The sequence below is a fragment of the Phoxinus phoxinus genome (genome assembly GCF_949152265.1).
Source record: "Phoxinus phoxinus genome assembly, chromosome: 7".
Lineage (NCBI taxonomy): Eukaryota > Metazoa > Chordata > Actinopteri > Cypriniformes > Leuciscidae > Phoxinus > Phoxinus phoxinus.
Genome location: NC_136882.1, coordinates 7794339 through 7814434, shown reverse-complemented (window position 1 = coordinate 7814434; position 20096 = coordinate 7794339). Strand labels below are relative to the sequence as shown.

Genomic DNA, 20096 nt, shown 5'->3' with positions numbered 1-20096 from the left:
GAAAATCTGTTACTGCGCCCAAACAAGATCTTACCGAAAGCTCATATTTTGAAATTTCAACCTCAAATTTGGAACACAACTTGCTTAGATTTATGGCTTTGATTTTCTAGCAGTTTTAGAGTTCAACATGTTTCATAAAATATGAATTTGATAGAAAATAAATGTTCATAAACTTAAACCTCTATAACTTTTTGGGGGTTTTTACTTTTTCTTTTCTTTTTACTTCAACAATAATCTGCCAAGGGTCTTCTTTAAAATGAGACCAAACTTAAGTCCGTGCACACAAGCTTCACATTTTTATGACAGTTTTTTAACACAGACATTTATGTCCACCATGGACCCATGTGCAACTTTTTTTAATTGATGCACAAGGGTTAAGGACAAGCGGCAGCATGCTAACTATTAGGCTACTGTCACTTTAAGACCGACACGCACCCGATTGTCTCTCAAATGTTTGCGTTTACTTTAGACATAACCAACTGCGTTTATGTAAACCTTGTGTGTTTTTGACAGAATAAGATTTGAAAGATAACTTAGTCCAGTAACCAGGCGCTATTGCTAGGGCTGGGCGATTTTATCAATTCTGCGATATAAATCGATATTTTTCCCCCAAAAAAGTATAAATTTTTTAGCCGCGAGTATCGATACATACGTCCCATTCAAATCCCCCGTGTTTACCCCCGTTCGCGTTGCAGGAAGAGCGATTTGGTCAGCCAGCCACTAGTGTTGCTGTAGAGCAAGTTACCCGTACTAACTTTACACAGACGTCTACCTCTTCCTGTTTACCAAGTCAGAGCGAGGATATTCGGAGAATGGCGGCGAATATAAATCCGGCACCCGTCTGCTTAAAAGCAAATGTGTGGGAGCACTTTGGTTTTTTTAAAAAAAAGGAAAGCAACTACTTGGATAAAAGCGTTGCGGTTTGTAAGCTATGTGGCACTAACGCAGGGCTGCCAACTCACGCATCACACGCTCTCACGCCACACATCCATTTTCTCACGCAGAATAAAAACACGGAACAATGAGCACACTGACAACGACAGACAAGACAGAGCAGGTTACTTTGATATAAAATAAATTATCAGCTCTCAGATTCTGTCAATTTTATTACGCAATTCAAACAATAATACCGTTTTGGCGCTTGTAAATGCGACGTGACAGAACTCTGTAGCGCCTCAGTTCAAGCGGCACGTGACCCGATCAACTCAAACTCTTCTTTACTAAACCCGAACTTACCGAAATGTATCGTATCGTGAGATTAGTGTATTGCTACAGCCCTATGTTTGACAGGCTTTTACTGCCTGTGAGCTTCGTGTATGCGCTCAGAAAAGCACATGTTAGAACGGCGCATCAGCATGCGAATGAAATGTTTAACCGGCAAAGCACGTACAAATAATGAACTTTTGTGAATTGCAGAGTCCCATGAGTGTAACTCTACTCTTCATTAACACGTGATGTGACTGTACGTCGCGTTGCTGAGGCGGAGGCGCCAGAACTGCAACTGATCGAATGTGCGCTGTCGCACGATACTACGATATTTCTTAAAGCAGATCAAAAATCATGATACCGCACACCCCAATCGCAGCATCAACGTGACTGTTCTTCTCAAAACAGCACTATGACATAATGGTGAAATCAGAGATCCACCCTTTGAAATCTGATCACAAATGTTCACAGACGCACGTTACTACTGGGAAAAAAGAGCCGTCTGTCAGCTTGTGATCAGATCAGTCAAGACAGCTCTTAATACCAGGTGTAAACCGGGTCAGTGTGTGTGTGTGTGTGTGTGTGTGTGTGTGTGTGTGTGTGTGACGTACGCTGAATCCAGGTGCAGAGTGGGAATGTGAGTTCTGGGGTGAACGGATGACAGGCGGTAAACCTCTTACTGGACTGGACCCATTACCACCCTGAAACTACAGAAAGAAGGAAATAAACACATCATGTCGCTTGACATCATGATCCATGTAAGCACATCAAGACACCACTCCACTTAACACCATATGAAGAGGAAGTGGAGAAAAAAAATGTGCACAAACCTTCGAGCTCATGTGCATCGTCAACACATGAGGTTTTAATGTGCATAATATCAATGAGATTTGAGATCTGCGGCAGAAGGTAAGATATTCAGAAGACTTGAAATGTATAGCACAAGGTTTTGTTTTGTTCTGGGGAGGGGGAGGGGGGTTGAAAGCCACTGGTCATTGTACGCTTTCACTGCATGGAACAGAGCAGCTTGGACATTGTGTTCAATGTTTGCTCCCAATATAGCAAAACTGGCTCTAATTTGGATCAGACCCATGGCAGACAGGGAGTGAGTTCGGGAAACCTTGTTTGAAAATAATTAATCATCGAATATTTTTTGCAATGCCGCCTTATATTGGTAGCACAACAATACATCACTACACATACAAAGACAGAATCAAATTAAAACGGACACCATTACCATTTTCAGTAAATGTAATTTGACTAATAATAAATTGTTGTTCTTACTTTGTCTGACTCATCAGTTTGTTATTCTAAAGAAATAAAAAACCTTTCATTAATGAAATGTTTCTCCACCTCTAAAAATTAATTTTGATGTAACACCGCTTGGGTGGGAAAATAATATTAATTGTATTTCAATATTAATAATAATATTTTTCACAATCCAATCACAAATAAAAAACGGTCCCGGTCTACCCTACATTATTTCGTTCCAAATTTTCAGTTTTGCTTGAAAATATTGCGTTCACATTTTAACCCTCTGTTTGCTGCACGCAAGATAGTCAAAAATGTCAGATTTTTCTTTTTATTTCAATGAAATGAATGTACTACATTTTAGCTCGATAATGTTTTTTTATTTCTATTTTAAGGGGATTTCATGATAGTAAATTGTATTTATAGAATAGTTTTATTTATTTATTTATTTATCCACTAATATAAATAGTTATCATTTTATCAATTTATTACCAGTTAATCACTTTTTGAGCATAGGCCAGAGAATGTCCAACTTAAACTGCTTTGGAGAACAGATTGAAGTTTGGTCTTTTAAAAAAGACATTTGGCAGATTATAGTTGAAGTGAAAATAAAAAGTTAGTGAAACCAAAAAAAAGTTATGGAAATTTTAGTTTATTATGGAAATTGCATCATAACACTATTTCCCTAAACATGTTTACTCTAAACCCATGAGAAAATCAAAGCCATAAATCTAAACCCGTGAGAAAATCAAAGCCATAAATCTAAACAAGTTGTGTTTCAAATTTGAGGTTGATATCTAAAAAATAAAAAGGTGCAGTACCGAACATTTCCACTAGATGAAATTCTCTTCCCATTCGTTTCCAATGCGTTCATTTTTGACGGCGAACAAGTACAAGTGTGACTTTTTTCAGGACCATTTAACCTTTTAGAATCATCATCAGTGATTTTTGTGTTGTGTTCACATAGCAAGTGCCAAAACATTTACCAAGTTTCGTACCATTCCGAAAAAGGAAAAAAATAAAAAATAAAATCAGTCTAAAATGACTGAACAGCATCAGAGGGTTAAAACAATATTGTCCAAGTTGCAATGACTTTATGTCAGTTCTGCTCTCATTAAGCCAATGCCAAAGATGTATCATGTTTCCATCAAATTACTGGCAGATACTCACATCAAAATAATCACTAATTTTCGGGCCCCGAATGACGGTCTTCCCTATGAGAGGAAAAAAAAGACATGAATAAGCATATTAAGCTGCATGTAAAGAACATACTAGAAAACACACAGAGATAGAGATAGATAGAGAGATAGAGCGATAGTGAGAGAGATAGTGAGCGAGAGAGAGAGACACACACAAGCATTTACCCTGACTACTTTCTGATTGGTTGTCAGCAGCTTTCCTCTTCCTGCCCCGTGATGATTCAGAGTGCTTCTTTTCAGGAGTCTATAAATGAGAGATATTACATTCATACACCATTTGTTATGATTTTATTCAGGTCTTATTTTGCACTCGATGCACGATAACGCTGGCCTCAGCAAAGCACTGTGAGCACCACATTTAAATTCATAGTCTCCTGAGAGCGAATCGTACAATCTTTGAGTATCAGCTCAGAGTAAAATGAGACGCATTGTGTGTCTTCAAACAGTATTTAATGACTCTCGAGTCTAAATGACTCTAAGAATATCTCTAATGTGAGAGTGCATAATCCAGGGCCTGGACCAATAATCACAGTGTATTTTCTCCCTCACCAGGGAAAGGATGCAGAAATATCCTGCTCTTTTCAGCACAGAGACAAAGAGGGGTGAGCTGCCAAGGGCATCTTTGCATTCTGATCAGAGCAGTTCTTGCTCACTGGCTTGGGCTGAACCCTCCACATCTGCCACCAAACTCCAGCAACAGATACACACACAAACCGATATAACACTGTTAAGAGATAAACTGTGTCCCACACATGCAGTTAATATATAAAAAGAAACGCTACCTCATCTGTATGTTGATTAAAATGCTAATCTCTTTATAGCTGAGAAACAGGGAGAGCGAGAGTTTCCCAAATAGACTCCGCCCTATATACTATACACTGCTTCATCATGTTAATTTCACAATCTAAGATTAATTTGAGGTTATTGTAGAAATTATGAACTCAAGTGGGCTAGACCAGTGCATTTTTGGAAAGCACGTCATATCCCTGCAAAGAGAGGACTGTTGATGGGACTGAACCGAGAGCCTCCAGAAGCATCATTTACGTCTCGATTCAATTCTCACAAGACTGGGACAGAGAGACTTACTGAATACGCAGGAGAGCTTCCTCGTTTCCCATCTGATCCCTGCAACAAAGAAACAGGAAGAGAGAGTGAGAGGAAAAGAGACAAAAGAAAACAAAATAGGAAAGGAGAGAAATGAAAGGGAAATATATATATATATAAATGATGAAAAAAAGGCAATAGAAAATGAGAGAATGTAAGAAAAAAATATGATGAATAGGAAGAAAAGAAAATGAAGGTAAAAAGAGACCGATAGGAAAAGGGAAAAGGAAATTAGAGAATAAGAGGAAAGGGAAAACAACAAAATAAAAGGAATAAAGATGATGAGAAAATGGAATAAGGAAAAATAAATGGGAAGGAAAGTGGGAAAGAAATATGTGAAAGAACAGGAAATGGAAAACAAGAGGAAATGAAAACAAATTAAAGCGAAAGGAAAAACAAAAAGGCAGAAATGCAAGGAAAATCATAATGATAATGTGAAAATGATAGGATAATTGATAGAAAATATTAAGAGGAACATGATAAAGAGAAAATCGGATAAAAGCAAGTGAGATAATGAAAAGGAAAACAGTATAATCAGTATAAGTGAAAGGCGAGGAGAAGGAGAGTGTGTTTTAGATGCGAGTGGGTCAGGAGCTGAAGCTGGTGTGTATAATTAGCCCTCAGTGACAATGACAGAATGTCACGGTGGCCCTAACGAGCCGCGCTGGCTCATATTGATGTTCTGCACGCTCACAACTGGCACTTCTGGGTCACAACGGCCACAAGCTCAGAACAAGAACATACAGAAACACGTCCACCAGCACTGCAACACAGAACTGAAGCTCACATTATAACAGCCTACAGAGAGAAACTAAGGCCAATTTCAGTCAATGCATCAAAAAAAAAAAAAAACTTCAACCAGAGACCAATCCATCCACTTTCTTCAACCGTCTGTCATCAAGACACTTCTGCGCATGAAATGTCCTGAAATATAAAGATTACATAATCTTCATTCCTGTCACTGAAAATATAATCCCTGATATATATATATTCAAATCCATCATGAATATGCAAATCACCCTGCATTAAATGAGTCATGTGCTTCAGGCTGCAGGTGTTGGAGGCTGTGATTAGTGTTCAGGGGATTATGGGTAATCTAGTGTATATAGTCTGAGGTGGGGCCTTAATGGAGGTTCTGGTGCCGTGTTGGGTGTATGTTGCAATGTGAGTGAAAGTCTGACAGTGGTGTGTATGTGTGGAGCTATAATGCAGTGGGAGCATGTGTGTGACAGGTGTGTGTGTGTCTACAGTATCTAGGTGTCTGACATCTGGCATAATAAGCAGCTCACAGCCACAAGAGAGAAGTTTATTCTCAACCTCCCAGTTCACTTTCTCTCTCCCTTCATAACTCGCTTCATTGGCTTCCTCCTCCTCTTGCTCTGATTTATGTCACAGCAGGTGTGTTGTGCAGGGGGAGGGGAGGACAATTCATCTTACTATGAGGCTTCGTGTGTGTGTGTGTGTGTGTGTGTGTGTGTGTGTGTGTGTGTGTGTGTGTGTGTGTGTGTGTACATGTGTAGTGCTTTGCCTGCTGATGGTTTAACTATTGGCGGTTATGACAGATGCCAACCCAGCTTGAGTCTGCAACAAAACCTAAACACACACGCGCAGCCGCACACACACACACACAGTGACATAGCATCCTCTATGAGGCAGAAGACACACACACACACACACACACACAAGGAAGAAGCTCAACCCTCAGCACACACAGAACTAGAGCTTCATTACAGGGAACATTTCCCATCGGCCGGAGTCACACACACACACCAGCATCAATTTCTCTGTAACGCTTTGGTTCAAAGAAAACACAGCAGAACGTCTCTGCACCATCTGCCGAACTATGAGCAGAGTTATTAACAACAGCTTTCATCAGGACTCAACCGTGAGCAGTTTAGAAAAGCATATCCATTACAGATCTCAGCTTGGAGCAAATGCTTCACCGCATCAATTAGCGGTTTACTGATCATCTGTTTATTTCTTTGTCATTCACAGTCCTTTTGGAGAAAAGCTGTACAGATACAATCACCTCCAAACTGCACGGGTTACAGTAGGAGCGCCACACTTCTTGAATGGAGAGAAGACTCCTACAGCACAAATGCCATCCTGAAGGCCGACTCCCATGATCTAGTTGCTATGATGAATGAAGAGGCGCACTATTTTGTGTGCGAGTACTTTTGAATAAGTATTTTCTGAGGTGTTTGCCAAAGATCAGTCAATTCAAAACAGGATGGAGTCCATCTTTCTTAGTTGGGAATATACCTTTTTGACTGGTATGAACACAAGGCCGTGTTGGATAGAAGTACAGAAGGACCCATATACAGCGCTTGCCATTATAAAGACTAAGTCTGTCCCTCACATCGTGTTTTCATCCCTTTCATTCGATAGCCCTTTAGTTATCTTTCGGGCTAAACTACTTTCAACTGGCCAATAGTGTGATATTAACATAAGTCCCCATGTCTGGCTGTGTGTCCATAATGCGTCAGATGTGTTAAACTCAACATAACTTTAATGAAAGTCCATAATGTTAGTTAAAGATAGATCCAAAATGAAATAATCTGATGCATGTTTTCTCCACAGGTCATTACAACTCTCACATTTTAAACATGCAAGTATGAATATAAATTTCATCAATTTGATTTCTTAATTTTTTTACAAAGTACTAAATAATGCAAGTAATAACAACAATGTGATTATTATTAATCATGGTAACACTTTATATTGATTACTTATATTGATATTCTACTAACTATATTGATTACTTATATTGATATTCTACTAACTATAAAGCCCCTTTCACACACAGCGTGTTGATCCCGGGAAATTGCCAGAGTGCCTTCTGTGTGAACGCAAACATACCGGCATTGATCCCGGGTTGGGGACCTAGTAACATTGCCAGGATCAATGCCGTAAGGGGTGTGTCGTAGTGATGACGCACGTGCCATCGCGCGACTCTGTTGCTCTTAGAAGAAAGTTTGTGTTCGTCATCAACAAAGAAAAAACTAATGCAAACTGGAACGAAGCAGAGACCAGGAGCTCCTCACTATCCGCGCTGAAGCTGAGAGCGTTCGCCAGCTCTGTGTAACGGTTAGTGTACATGTTTTCGACGTGTACGTTACACGTCTTATCCTGACATCACGTGTCTTTACGGGATCTTACCGGGATGTGTGTGACCGGGACTCACAGATCCCGGAAAATCACTGGCAGTGAGAATGAATCAAAATCAAGCGATCCCGGGACACATTATCCGTGTATTTTCTGGAATCTGTGTGAAAGGGGCTTATGTGACGTCTACCCCCTGAAGGCCTATTACCAAGAATAAAAGCAGTGTCCATGAACATTACTCATGAATGCCACTTATTTAACAAATACTTCCTCAAAATTCACTAATAAAAGATTTGAAAGCAGAAAATGGCCATTGATTGACTAGGCCAAATGACTCCTCTTAAAAGTAAAGACAATCATGTCATTATTTACTCATGTCCTTCCAAACCCTTTTGTATAGAAATAATATACAGCACGAAACACAAATATAATATTTTTAATGAAACCGGAGATTTCAGTTCCTCCATTGAAGCAAGTGCAGTGGACTTTGCAGAAGTAATGTTACTCCAAGTCTTCTGAAGAGACCAGATCACTTTGTGATGAACAGATTTAATGTCATCATTATCATCACATATGGTAAACAGAAGCTCAACCGTACTTGCTTGACATGAGAACAAACGCCATTGGTTCTTGTTCATTAAGCAAGCACGTTTGAGCTTCTGTTTACTATATTTGATGATACTGATGAAAATTAATCTGTGCTCAATGTACGCGAGCTGATGAATGTTTATATGCAAATAAAAGCTTACATTTAATCTGTTCATCATATAAAGCATTAGTCTCTCTTCAGAAGACCGCTCGATTCACATGGATTACTTTTACAATGTCTTTAAGAACTTTTTGAAATGTCAGGTTTGGTTGCACACTTTTACTGGAGGGACAGAAATCTCTCAGGTTTCTTTAAAATGATCTTCATTTTAAGTTTTGAAGATGAACGAAAGTCTTACGAGTTTGTAAATGACAGAATAAAAAAAATTGGCTCAAATATAATTTTAACTGGCCAATAAATGATTGGCTAATTAATCTTAAAGTTATAAAATATCAATGGATTACCGTCATCAGTAAGGGCAATAACATCAGTCTCTCGCTAACTGTAATTAATCATGTGTATTCTCTTGTAATATCCAGCACTAATTAATTATTTCCCACTGAATATTCTGTTTGGAAATATGCCACAATATATGACAGATATTTGGTTTAAAGATTACAATCAGACAGAAATAAATAGAAAAGCACGACTTACCTCTGACTCTTTATCACTGGAGGAGCCCAGACTACCAAAACTGTGATTGGAACATTCGTTGTTTGTCAAGGTCTGTACAGGAGAAACACATTTACATGAATCAATGCAGATGAGCCAGCTGAGAGTAACGGCGGATGAATATGAGGTATTCATGCAACAGGTGTTAATTCATAATGATTTGACAACTCAAAGGAGAGGACAGTTGTACAAGCAAGAAGACATCAAACAGCGGAAGAGAATGGCGTGTTTCAGGTCCACTGTAACCTGACGGTCAGAATGTCCTACTTTTCAGAAAAATAATTTCTTCAAAAAGCTCATTACGAAAGTAGGAAGACACGAGTCTCTTCCATAAACATTTAAAATGCTGCCTTATCGAGCAGAATCCAGAGGAAAGCAGCCACGTCTGCATCCAGTTAGGGGTGCGCCGATATGAACATTTGGGCCGGTACGATAAATATTTATATTTGACAGCAGAAAATCGATATATTGGGCGATAAATCTAATTCCAAATTTTTATATACCGGTAATTTTTGAGAGCCTGATTACAAAAACAAAACTCTCAACATGTAAATGCATGTCCCAAGCACTTCAACATAAAATAAACATATACAGGAAAACATTAATTGGTTTTGTAGCGTTAAAGCTGCAAGCCTAGTTTTAACCCGTATAAGTTAAAAAACAACAAAAACGATTGCCTTACAAATAAAATAATGAAATTCACAATGTTTTATTACAATACTGTTCTCATTGTAATGTTATGTAATATGTCAGTCCTGCATTGCTGTTTTGAGCTGCATGAGCTGAAGCTAAAGATTTACTACCGTGTCAATTCTTTACCAAACAAAATAAATATATTTTTGTGTTAGGTCGGAAGTGTGCAGTAGACACACCCACATTAACGATTTCAATATATGACTTATCCGTTCCGAAAAGACCATAAACATTACAGATTACATCTGAAGTAACAATACATTTACATGTATATACCGTATATCGTAAATCTAATCCTTTGCGACTGATACGCTGTAAATCAGGTGGCTTTAGGTCAATGTTTTGGCTGTAAATCAAAGATGCCCTCTAGGGAAGAGTAAAATAGCCGCTCGAACACGTCCGGTGGCTTCACCGCCTGATGGCAGATTAAAACGCAATGAGCAATCCAATCATTTATATAGATCAGTGATAGATACAAATATGTTTCTATTAATCTATTAGTTTGCATTTACATCACGCGTATCTATTTTGACATGCCATATTTTTGTCCCGTTCTAATTATCACCATGTCAATTGCTATTAGTGTGTTTATTATAATTAGGCTAGTGTTATTATTATGTAGATGATGTCACTTCCGATATTTTGCAGTGTAATTGACCGTCCCTCCTCTTAGCAGCAAAAAAAAAAAAAAAAAAAAAAGACTTATAAAACACTTAAAAATATGATTCCATTTGTTAGATAAAATTACCTAACAATTAACAATATAGGCTACTGTAGCAATTATTCTCCTCTGGGTTAATTTAAAATTTACGGTATTTACTTAATACCGCTTTCACCTTTCCACAAGCACTTGCTATCCCGTGGCGTCTGTCGTTGCTGTTTAACCATGAACAGAGGCGCGCGAATTTGCACGCACAAAAAAATGCGCTATGTGAACGGCCCCTTATGGCAACGTGACATTAGCCTAATTGAAAATATTTCCGTATGTGGCTCTTTCCTCCTTGTCAACAAGTGGATTCAGAGCCACCGCATGAGCAGCGCCGCCGGTTGCCATGTCTCAGTGTGTTTAGGTGTGAAAGTGAATGTCGTGATATTACTGATCATGTGAAGATTTTGCAGCGGCGCTGAAAATCCAGCGGTGGCGCTGCACCGTTACTGAATACATTGTAGGGGAAACACTGGTGCCTTTCATACAAAAACACTTCAGACATAACCATTGTCTGCGACACTTGTGTGTTTGAAATAACAGTGCGGTGATAAACTCGGCTACTAACTTTGGTTCCTCCGCTAGCACTGCCAGTGCTGCCCACTGTGTTTCCACTGACTCCACCCAGAAACCTGGCCTCCAGCAACTCCTGCCGGCGCGGGTCCAAACTGTGCAGCTCCTCCATAGCACCTGAGTGATACACACACACACATACATAGGTCACTATAGAGGTTTGTTAACCGCTTTCACTTGTGCTCACTTCATATAGCCTAGGTAGACAGAAAAAAAGCATCATATGTAACAGTCTCCTGGGTCATGTGTTCACAAACACACAGGTACCGCATTCCCCAGAGCTTACATAGTACTAAAACTAGATCACAAACAGGTTAAACCTCATGACCTGTGTCTTACAATCAGACATCCAGTCTGTGTTGAGTGGAGATAGTGCATGTTAACATGCGAGACTTCTCAGAGGAAGACTATAGTGAAATGCCGCAGCACACCCAACACAAGCACATTAAAACTGACATTTGAACAAAAATACCATTGTTGGCATGATTACTGTCTCTGCACACACACACCCCATCCCTCTTTACCACTTCTCCCTCTGTTTTTCCATCAAATCACCCACTTCCTCCTGCTTTTCACTCCTTCCCTCACCCTCAGTTCTCTCTATCGGCCCCTGAGGCGTGAAGGAGCGAGAGTCGCTGTGAGGTTTCTCTGGGCGTTCTCGTCCGGGTTGGCTCCTCAGGGCTCACCCTGCTGTCATTATCTCCATCTAATGAGACGCCATTATGGCTCGACTCCAAGCACAGCGGCTCAGTGCAGGAATCACACAGGAGCTCGACCACAGGGAAATACTCGTATACTGCCGAGAGTAGACCAAGAAAATCCATAACAGTTCATTATGAGGTGAAACTTGTATATTGTTAAGACTGCAATATGCAAGTCTTACATCCTCCGCTTTGCATCGGGGTCTTCATCACCCTGTCGGGGGTTTATTCTGAGATAACAACCGGCTGGATAAACATTATCCCGATTAAGCGGTAGTTCACCCAAAAATGAAAATGATCCCATGATTTACTCACCCTCAATCCATCCTAGGTGTATATTACTTTCTTCTTTCAGCCAAATACAATAGGTGTTATATGTAAGGGATAATGTACATCCAGCTGGTTGTTACCCGACAGGGTGATCAGGAGGTTTTGCATCAGCCTGAAGGTGTCTATTCTCAGATAAAAATTGGCTGGATGTACATTATTCGCTTATTACACAACTACTTGCAACATAAATCAATATTTCGTGTCTATTATTTACTTGAGTCTAAATATTTTAATAGGTCTTTAAACGCAAAGCTTCCGCTGAGAGAGCAGTTGCTAGCACGGCAAGTTCAAGCTAGACGGACATTTGAGGGATACGGTATACAGTCATACCACTTATTACACAGCATTTCGCCACATCAATAATTATGGAGATAAGAGATATTGATTTCAGATTAAACGGTTTTAGAATACCAGTTTGTAGCTTATAATCCAACAGTGTACAAAACAATAGTCACAAAATGGCAGCAGCTGCGTTTGCATGAAACAATAGAGAGCGAGCGAGCGATACTGGATGGAATAATTAAATAACTGTACACAAAATATTGATTTGCTTTTTTATTAGCTCATTTTATTATGATTTACTATATTTTATTAGCTCACAAAACGCAAAACATCCATGAAGAAAAAACATTCCTAGCAAGCATATAGCGCTGCTGGCTTCAGTAACCGGGATGAGCCAACGTTATCTGTTTTCAGCGGTTGTTTTCTGGGAATAACATCCCGTTGGATGGAGCGATTGACCAATCAGAATCAAGTATTCCACAGAGCCAAAATCTAGTGAGATGCAATAGACAGAATTGTAAGGCCCAGGCATCAAAGGTACGCTCCTGACATGATGGCTGGTCCAAAAGGCTACACTGCCAAACTCGGGTTACGTTGCATATATCCTTCATGGAGAATGCACTATGCAGTGTTCAAAATGAGTTTAGAGATTCCACGATGGTTAATTTAACCATATTTAAGAGGTATACAGTTCACATAATGGAAAGATGATTAGCATCATGCTAAACTGGTGTTGTCAAATATAGATTTTTTGATACGCATCAATACTGACATCTGAAATTTTTTCACAGTATCGTATCGATACACCAATACCATCTGATTCTGCACCCGCCTCCTCTCACTCACTCTTTCATTCGCTCCGTTTGAATAATGTTTTTGTTACAGGTCCTCAATTTCGGTGCGGGATTGCGCATAATTTTAATCATTCCCGCAGGTTTCACACCCACACCAGGTTAGTTATTTTTAGCAGCTTATTGTGCTTAAACGCACACAAAATTATGTCAAAATGCTTGTCTTGCCGAGTATTCATGTAAACACAGTCTGTTTGTGTCTTAAAGGGATAGTTCACTTTGAAATTAAATTTTGGTATGTTTTAGCTTACCTGAAGTGCATCCAAGATGTAGGTGTCTTTGTTTCCACAGTATTTTCAATTTTGATATTTTTAGGTCAAACCGTTCTTGTCTGTCAGTCATATCATGCAGGTATATAGGTACTGTCTCTAATAGCATGCAGAGAAAAGTCCAAATTTAAAAATTCCCCATCGTAAGTGCACATTGATGGCCTAAGACACGAAACAAGCGTTTGTGTGATAAAACGAACAGTATTTAAATCGTTTTTATCTCTTTTACACAACCACGTCCAAGTGATCTGTTTACTTAGTCTGCGCAAGCGCCGTAGAGCGCCGGAATGAGTTCGCGGATGAACTCCCGGATGAGTTTGTGCGAGCTTACGTAAATGTATTTTTTTACATTGGTTCAAACATCCCGGATAAGCGCAAACTAGTACCCTTTCTATTAGCCGTCCTACCTACAATCTCTGTTCTGTGCATAGGTTCTGGTGTAAACAATAGCTGCGTTTACATGGACCCTTATAATCGGATTGAAGGCTCAATCGGATTGAAAATCCTTCATGTAAACACCTTAATTGATCCGATTGAGCTCGATTGGATTGAAATTTCGATCGGATTGAAAGGGGTGCTTTATTCCTTTTGTAATCCGATCAAGAGAACATGTAAACACTTAATCGGACTGAAAACCAAATCTGAAAGGAATGCGCATCTGCAATGACGTAGAAATGACGTATGACGCACTGTTGTTTTTGAAGGGAAGATGGCGTGCGGTAAGCAAAATTGAACTTAGGGTCATAAATGACTGTCGTGTCATCCTAAAATTTTCCTTCCACTCCACGTCCGTGAAGTGGTGCAAGACAACGTTGTCCCACCAGTCCTTGCTTCAGACTTTCATTGTTCTGGGCTCTGGCAGAGGCATTTTAATTGCTTGATAAATGCAAGCAGCACAGCACAGAACATCACGCGCTCGTCGTCTCCTAATTAGCAGCTGAAGTACGTAAATGTTAAATCTGATTTTTAAAACCAAAAAAATGGTAAGAGGGTGGCTGTTATGCGCATCGTGGAATGGCGGCGGGAATCGTCTAGTGCACTGATTGTGCGTAACTGCGCATGTCTAAAACGACCAAATCAGATGTAAAGCTTGTGACATGTAAACGCGCACATCAACCCCATTACTTTATTTGTCGTCCATGTAAACACCTTGTTCGGATTCTTTAATCGGATTGATTTCATTCGGATTGAGCCATGTAAACGCAGCTACTGAGTGCCGTACCCGCGCGAGAGATCACTTCCGGAGCCTTACAGCGCTCTACAGCGCTTGCGCAGACTAAGTAAACCGATCACTTGGACGTGGTTGTGTAAAAGAGATAAAAACTATATAAATACTGTTCGTTTTATCACACAAACCGCTTGTTTCGTGTCTTAGGCCATCAATGTGCACTTACGATGGGGAATTTTTTAATTTGGACTTTTCTCTTCATGCTATTAGAGACATCTCTGCATGCTTTTGGAGACAATGACCATAGACCTGCATTATATGACTGACAGACAAGAACGGTTTGACCTAAAAATATCAAAAAATTAAACATCAAAAAATGAAACTACTGCGGAGACAAAGACACCTACATCTTGGATGCACTTCAGGTAAGCTAAAACGTACCAAAATTTTATTTCAAATTTGAGACTGGGCGTGACGTCATGCGCGTTTACGGCACGCTCACATAGCTATGTCTGGCAGGTTTGTGTATTCGCCGGCATTCTCCGTAGAAGATGGATTGTAAGAGACCTGCTTGTAGTTCATTTCAAACACCAACACCACGTAAGATAAAAAAAAGAAAACTTTTGTCTAGTGCGTGCACATCTCTGGCTGCAGTTTCGCTTGCCGCCAGAGGTGGCATAGTTCTGCAAAAACTTAGAATATTGCGCTATGCACCTTTAAAGGAGAACTCCAGCGCAAAATAGGGACCCTCATTATGCTACCGTGTTAGTGTGGGGCTATTTTGAGCCTTGTTAGTGGTATTAACAAGCGATTTGTATTTGTCATTACTCTATGCCCAATATACTAGCGTTATACTAGCGTTACAGGCTAAACTGTTTTTAGAGATAAAACTATTTACATTCGATAATCATGAAAACAAATCTCAGATAACGGTTGACTAGGTAACAATGTGTAATTAGACCAAAGGTTCATTTTGCGCTGGAGTTCTCCTTTAAGAAAGAAAAAGCATGTGTTAACAGTATATTTGATCCATGCGCGTCAGGTCTTAAAGTGACAGCTGCCTAACAATCCTGCTGCTGTCTGTGTCAATTTTAATAAAAACAAAATCACTCACTACTCTTGAATAACTTTTTTAACTTTAATTGTAAGGATTGACTTTTTTTTTTACTTTACAATGAAGATTATGCAGTGTTAAAACTATGTTACGATTGATTAATTACATTTATTTTAACCTATTCATCAAAAAAAGTAGTCATGTCTCTACAGTAGACTTGGATTAAACGGCTTTATTCATATGGATTACTGTTACAATGTGTCACATACTTTTTAAGGCGAGACACTACAGGTGAATAGGGTAAAAAATTTAAATAGATATCACCATGCAACTTCCTCAGTTGATTACTTACACAAATATATTTTTAAAATGTACAAGTTTTTGAAATTTGTATGTTTAATTATGCAAATTAGGCATTTACTCATTAAATATGCACAATTTTGCATATATTTTTGGTAGATAGATCTGAACATATGATAAAGTCAGGTGCAAAATTATTTTTCTAATTTTGTTTACACACAAGATGAAAAAAAAAAAAAAGAAGAAGAGGGATTTCAGGATATATGCTTCCTTTCATTACCTAGGAAATCAAAATTTACTGTCCATAGCCTTAAATTTATTTTCGCCATTTTTTTTGTATTAAAATGTCACATAAATAAGGCCAGGAATGATTTATTAACAAATCCCTCTGAAAATATCTTCAGAATACTGCTAAGTGTATAACTGGAAAGTTTGGTGTACATCGGTGCTACATAGGCTGAGATGTTTGTACTGGAGAATGACAAAAAACTAATTTTGAGAAAACGCAATTTAAAGATTTTGTAATGTAAAAATTCAGACTTTTTTTTAGTGGAAACAACTATTTACAGAAACAATATCTTATCAAATCATTAGCAACAACAATCCAAACCACCTAAATCACATCAAAACTTATAACACAGCATTGATGGCCTTCAACTGAACAGAACCTCAGTCAAAAACAGTCAGAGCACGTCACGTGATGCATCTAAAAGCGAAATCTCAATGGCTGATGTCCATTTCTGACAACGTGATTCGTTCAGAGTTAAATGCCCCATTGTACTTTCACGATTGGTTGCTGATAAAAAGGAAATGGCCATATTTGGATCCGACAACATTGTATGAAGACATGTTATTGAAGACAAATAGCCCAAAATCTCAAAATTAACCAGTGAAAAAAAAACGATGGTTTTGCCTGCCGTGTCTCGCCTTAAGGACATTATTGAAAATTGACCAGTGGAAAAAAATAAAAAAATGTATTTAAAAAATTGTTTTTGCATGCCGTGTCTCGCCTTAAGGATTTAATATTGTTTGCCTAGAAATTCAATTGGATAGACAAAAAAGATGAGATAATTAAAAAAATATTTGTATGGCAGATATAGGTTTTTTTCCTGTGATATCGAAAATGGCATCATGATCAAATACCGATATTTTTCAAGGCATGAATCGAAGTTATACATTCCAGTATCATGACAACACTATGCTAAACATTACAGTTGAACTCATTTATTTTGCATGAATTAAGCAACCAGTAATTAATAAGTCAGACTAAAATTTTTAAATATCGTTACTTATGTGGTGTATTAAAGCAGTGAAGACATTGTATCACTGATGTTTTGTATTTTTAAACCTTTAAAATTACGTACATTTGATCATACAAGTAAAAAGAAAAAAGCATGCTTGCCTGAAATGTTTCAATAAAAATGTGAAATTGGGGTAACTAAAGAAACTGCCATTCTCCAAGTTCTGTTCAAACCCCGAAGAAAAACACAGTCCCGTACTGTTAAAGGGATAGTTCACTTTAAAATTAAAATTCTGTCATCATTTACTCACCCTCAAGTTGTTTCAAACCTGTATTAATTTATTTCTTCTGCTGAACACAAAGAAAGATATTTTGAAGAATGTCAGTAACCAAACAGTAGTCTGTACCCATTGACTTCCATAGTAGGAAAAAAAAATACTATGGAAGTCAATGGGTACAGACTACTGTTTGGTAACTGACATTCTTCAAAATATCTTTCTTTGTGTTCAGCAGAAGAAATAAATTAATACAGGTCTGAAACAACTTGAGGGTGAGTAAATGATGACAGAATTTTAATTTTAAAGTGAACTATCCCTTTAAGAAAGCTGTTGCCATTTAGGCGTTCAGGGTTCCTATAATTGCTTCACTACAATCACCGGTCTGGCAGTTCTACCAGGTGTCAGAAAAGGACAATAAATGTGCAAAGTCTTTGAGATTTGTGAGATTTTAGTGCATTTCTTTCCTTCACAGCGGTGTGCTTTCCTTCCTCCCTAAAAGCTCAAACTTAATGTCCAAATCAGCTAGATTGTGATTGTCGTAAAATAGTCTACAGTTGCTATATACTTGATAATAAAAAGAGTTATTAAAACAGCATTAAGCCACAAAAGTGATCCTGTTCTCCAAGCGGCTTTCTATCTTTTTTTTTACTATTATTTATTCATTTCACATGAGCTACACATGAAGTTGTTCCTAATCACATCTAAGAGAGGGGATGGGATGTTGCACGTATGCTGATAATGAGTTGATAAGTTGATGTTGATAATGACTCACAATAAATGAGTTGTCCATTCATGATGATACTTTCTTAATTTTTTAATACTTAAAATACATTGTTGTAAAGAATAGTTGGCCTATTTATTCTGGTGATCGGTATCAGTAATCAATATCGTCCAATACTACTTCCATTGATCGATAATCAGCCCCAAAAATCCTGGTTGGAGAACCCTTATTTTCAGTGACTGAAACGACAATGAGATTTTAGTCATATTTTACTCACATTTAGTCAGTTTATGTTGACTAAAACTAAACTAAATGCTTAAGATAAAACTAAGATAAGACTAAAATGGGGTAAAAAAACATAAGGTTGACAAATATAATAAAAACTAACGAATAAGGACATTTGATAAAAGAGTAAATTACAAAATTGCTGACAAAATGGACATTAAGAACTATTCAACTAATTTTAATATTGTGTTAAAGGTCAGACATTATTTGTGTGCCATGTTTGTGGCAGCAGGTACCGCCAGCCTTTTCCACTGGCTCCCACCACAAGTATGTTGTAACCACAGGAGTAGAGAACCACATCAACTATCAACTGACACTGGTGGTGACACTAATGGAGAGATGTGATGTTCACAAACACACAGAGTCACAATACTGTTTGCCTTATGTTGCCTAACAAACATCTTTTTGTGAAATGTCTTATAACACTGACCAGTAGCAATTACTTACCCAGTAATTAACCAGCAACCACTATTGACAGCATTCATATTAGTGGTCAAACAATATGAGATGTTCTTAAACTTGGTGGCATCACATCACTCCAGACTACATTACCCGTGTCAGATAACATCTTTATGAGTCCCCACATCAACCACAAGCTAGAAAATGAAGCAGCTCATCATTCCTCCACTGGGACTCGTCTACACCCTTGAGTCCTCAATTGCAAAGCAGAGATGCCCAAAACAACACCATATATATATATATACTCATAAAATTCACTTCTAATAATTCACTTATTATGATAGAATTGCTCAGAAAAAAGGTAGGAAGAGATAATTCATTGAGTGCAATGTCAAAGCAAGCATGAGGTGGAAGTGACTGATGGCACTGCTGAAACTGTGTCTCTCGTATGGAATAATGTTAAAATAAATAACCACATCAAGCATGTGAGAAACAAATACGGTCCTGATGCCACACTCCTTCCCTGGTGGCTGACCAGACACATAAACATTCAGCTTTTCTCTCCTTCTATGAGATCAACAAAGCCAGATCACACAAATATAATAAGGAGAGAAAACACAACACCCCTGAGACATACAGGAGTAAATCAGGGGACACAAATGCAAGAGAGAAATGGATACAGAATTATGGCCAGTCTCAGCTTATTACAAACTAAAACACACAAACATTAATTCACTGTGTTAATGACAAGAATGGTGTAAAAGTTACTTTTTAACACTGTCTGCAACACATCATGACATAATATCTCCTTTACTAGTTCTGCTCAGTAACTGGTCTGGTCTGCAGTGACAGTCGTGTCGCTTGGACTGATGATACGGAGAGAAACATGAGAAATGCCACGTCACACAATGGGACAGAGAACACAACATTCATACCTGCAAACTCTGGACCGGCGGGAAAGGAGATGGGTTGGGGTTGGTGATGAAGCAGGTTGGTAAGAAAGGGGAGATCAACTCTAATACTACGAAATACACATTAGGCCTACAACTCTTCAAAACATATTGGAATCAGCAGTTTAAAAAGAATCTGAAAATTCAGATACTAGATGTTGTTTAGGTAG

At 38.4% G+C, this 20096-nt stretch overlaps 1 protein-coding gene across 13 annotated transcripts in view; it reads right to left on the bottom strand.

Moving 5' to 3' along the window:
- Positions 1–20096, bottom strand: part of tlk1a (tousled-like kinase 1a) — a 53906-nt gene that overhangs the window by 18224 nt on the left and 15586 nt on the right. For 2 of the 13 annotated variants that reach the window (XM_079619819.1, XM_079619814.1), the window contains 8 exons: positions 11094–11215; positions 9109–9180; positions 4743–4781; positions 3822–3900; positions 3628–3671; positions 2491–2516; positions 2037–2103; positions 1818–1913 (listed from right to left, as the gene is read on the bottom strand). In XM_079619819.1, coding sequence (XP_079475945.1) covers positions 1818–1913; positions 2037–2103; positions 2491–2516; positions 3628–3671; positions 3822–3900; positions 4743–4781; positions 9109–9180; positions 11094–11215 — 545 coding nt within the window. The remainder of the gene's footprint in view (positions 1–1817; positions 1914–2036; positions 2104–2490; positions 2517–3627; positions 3672–3821; positions 3901–4742; positions 4782–9108; positions 9181–11093; positions 11216–20096) is intronic. The other 11 variants (XM_079619821.1, XM_079619820.1, XM_079619823.1 and 8 more) reach the window with 6 other exon arrangements.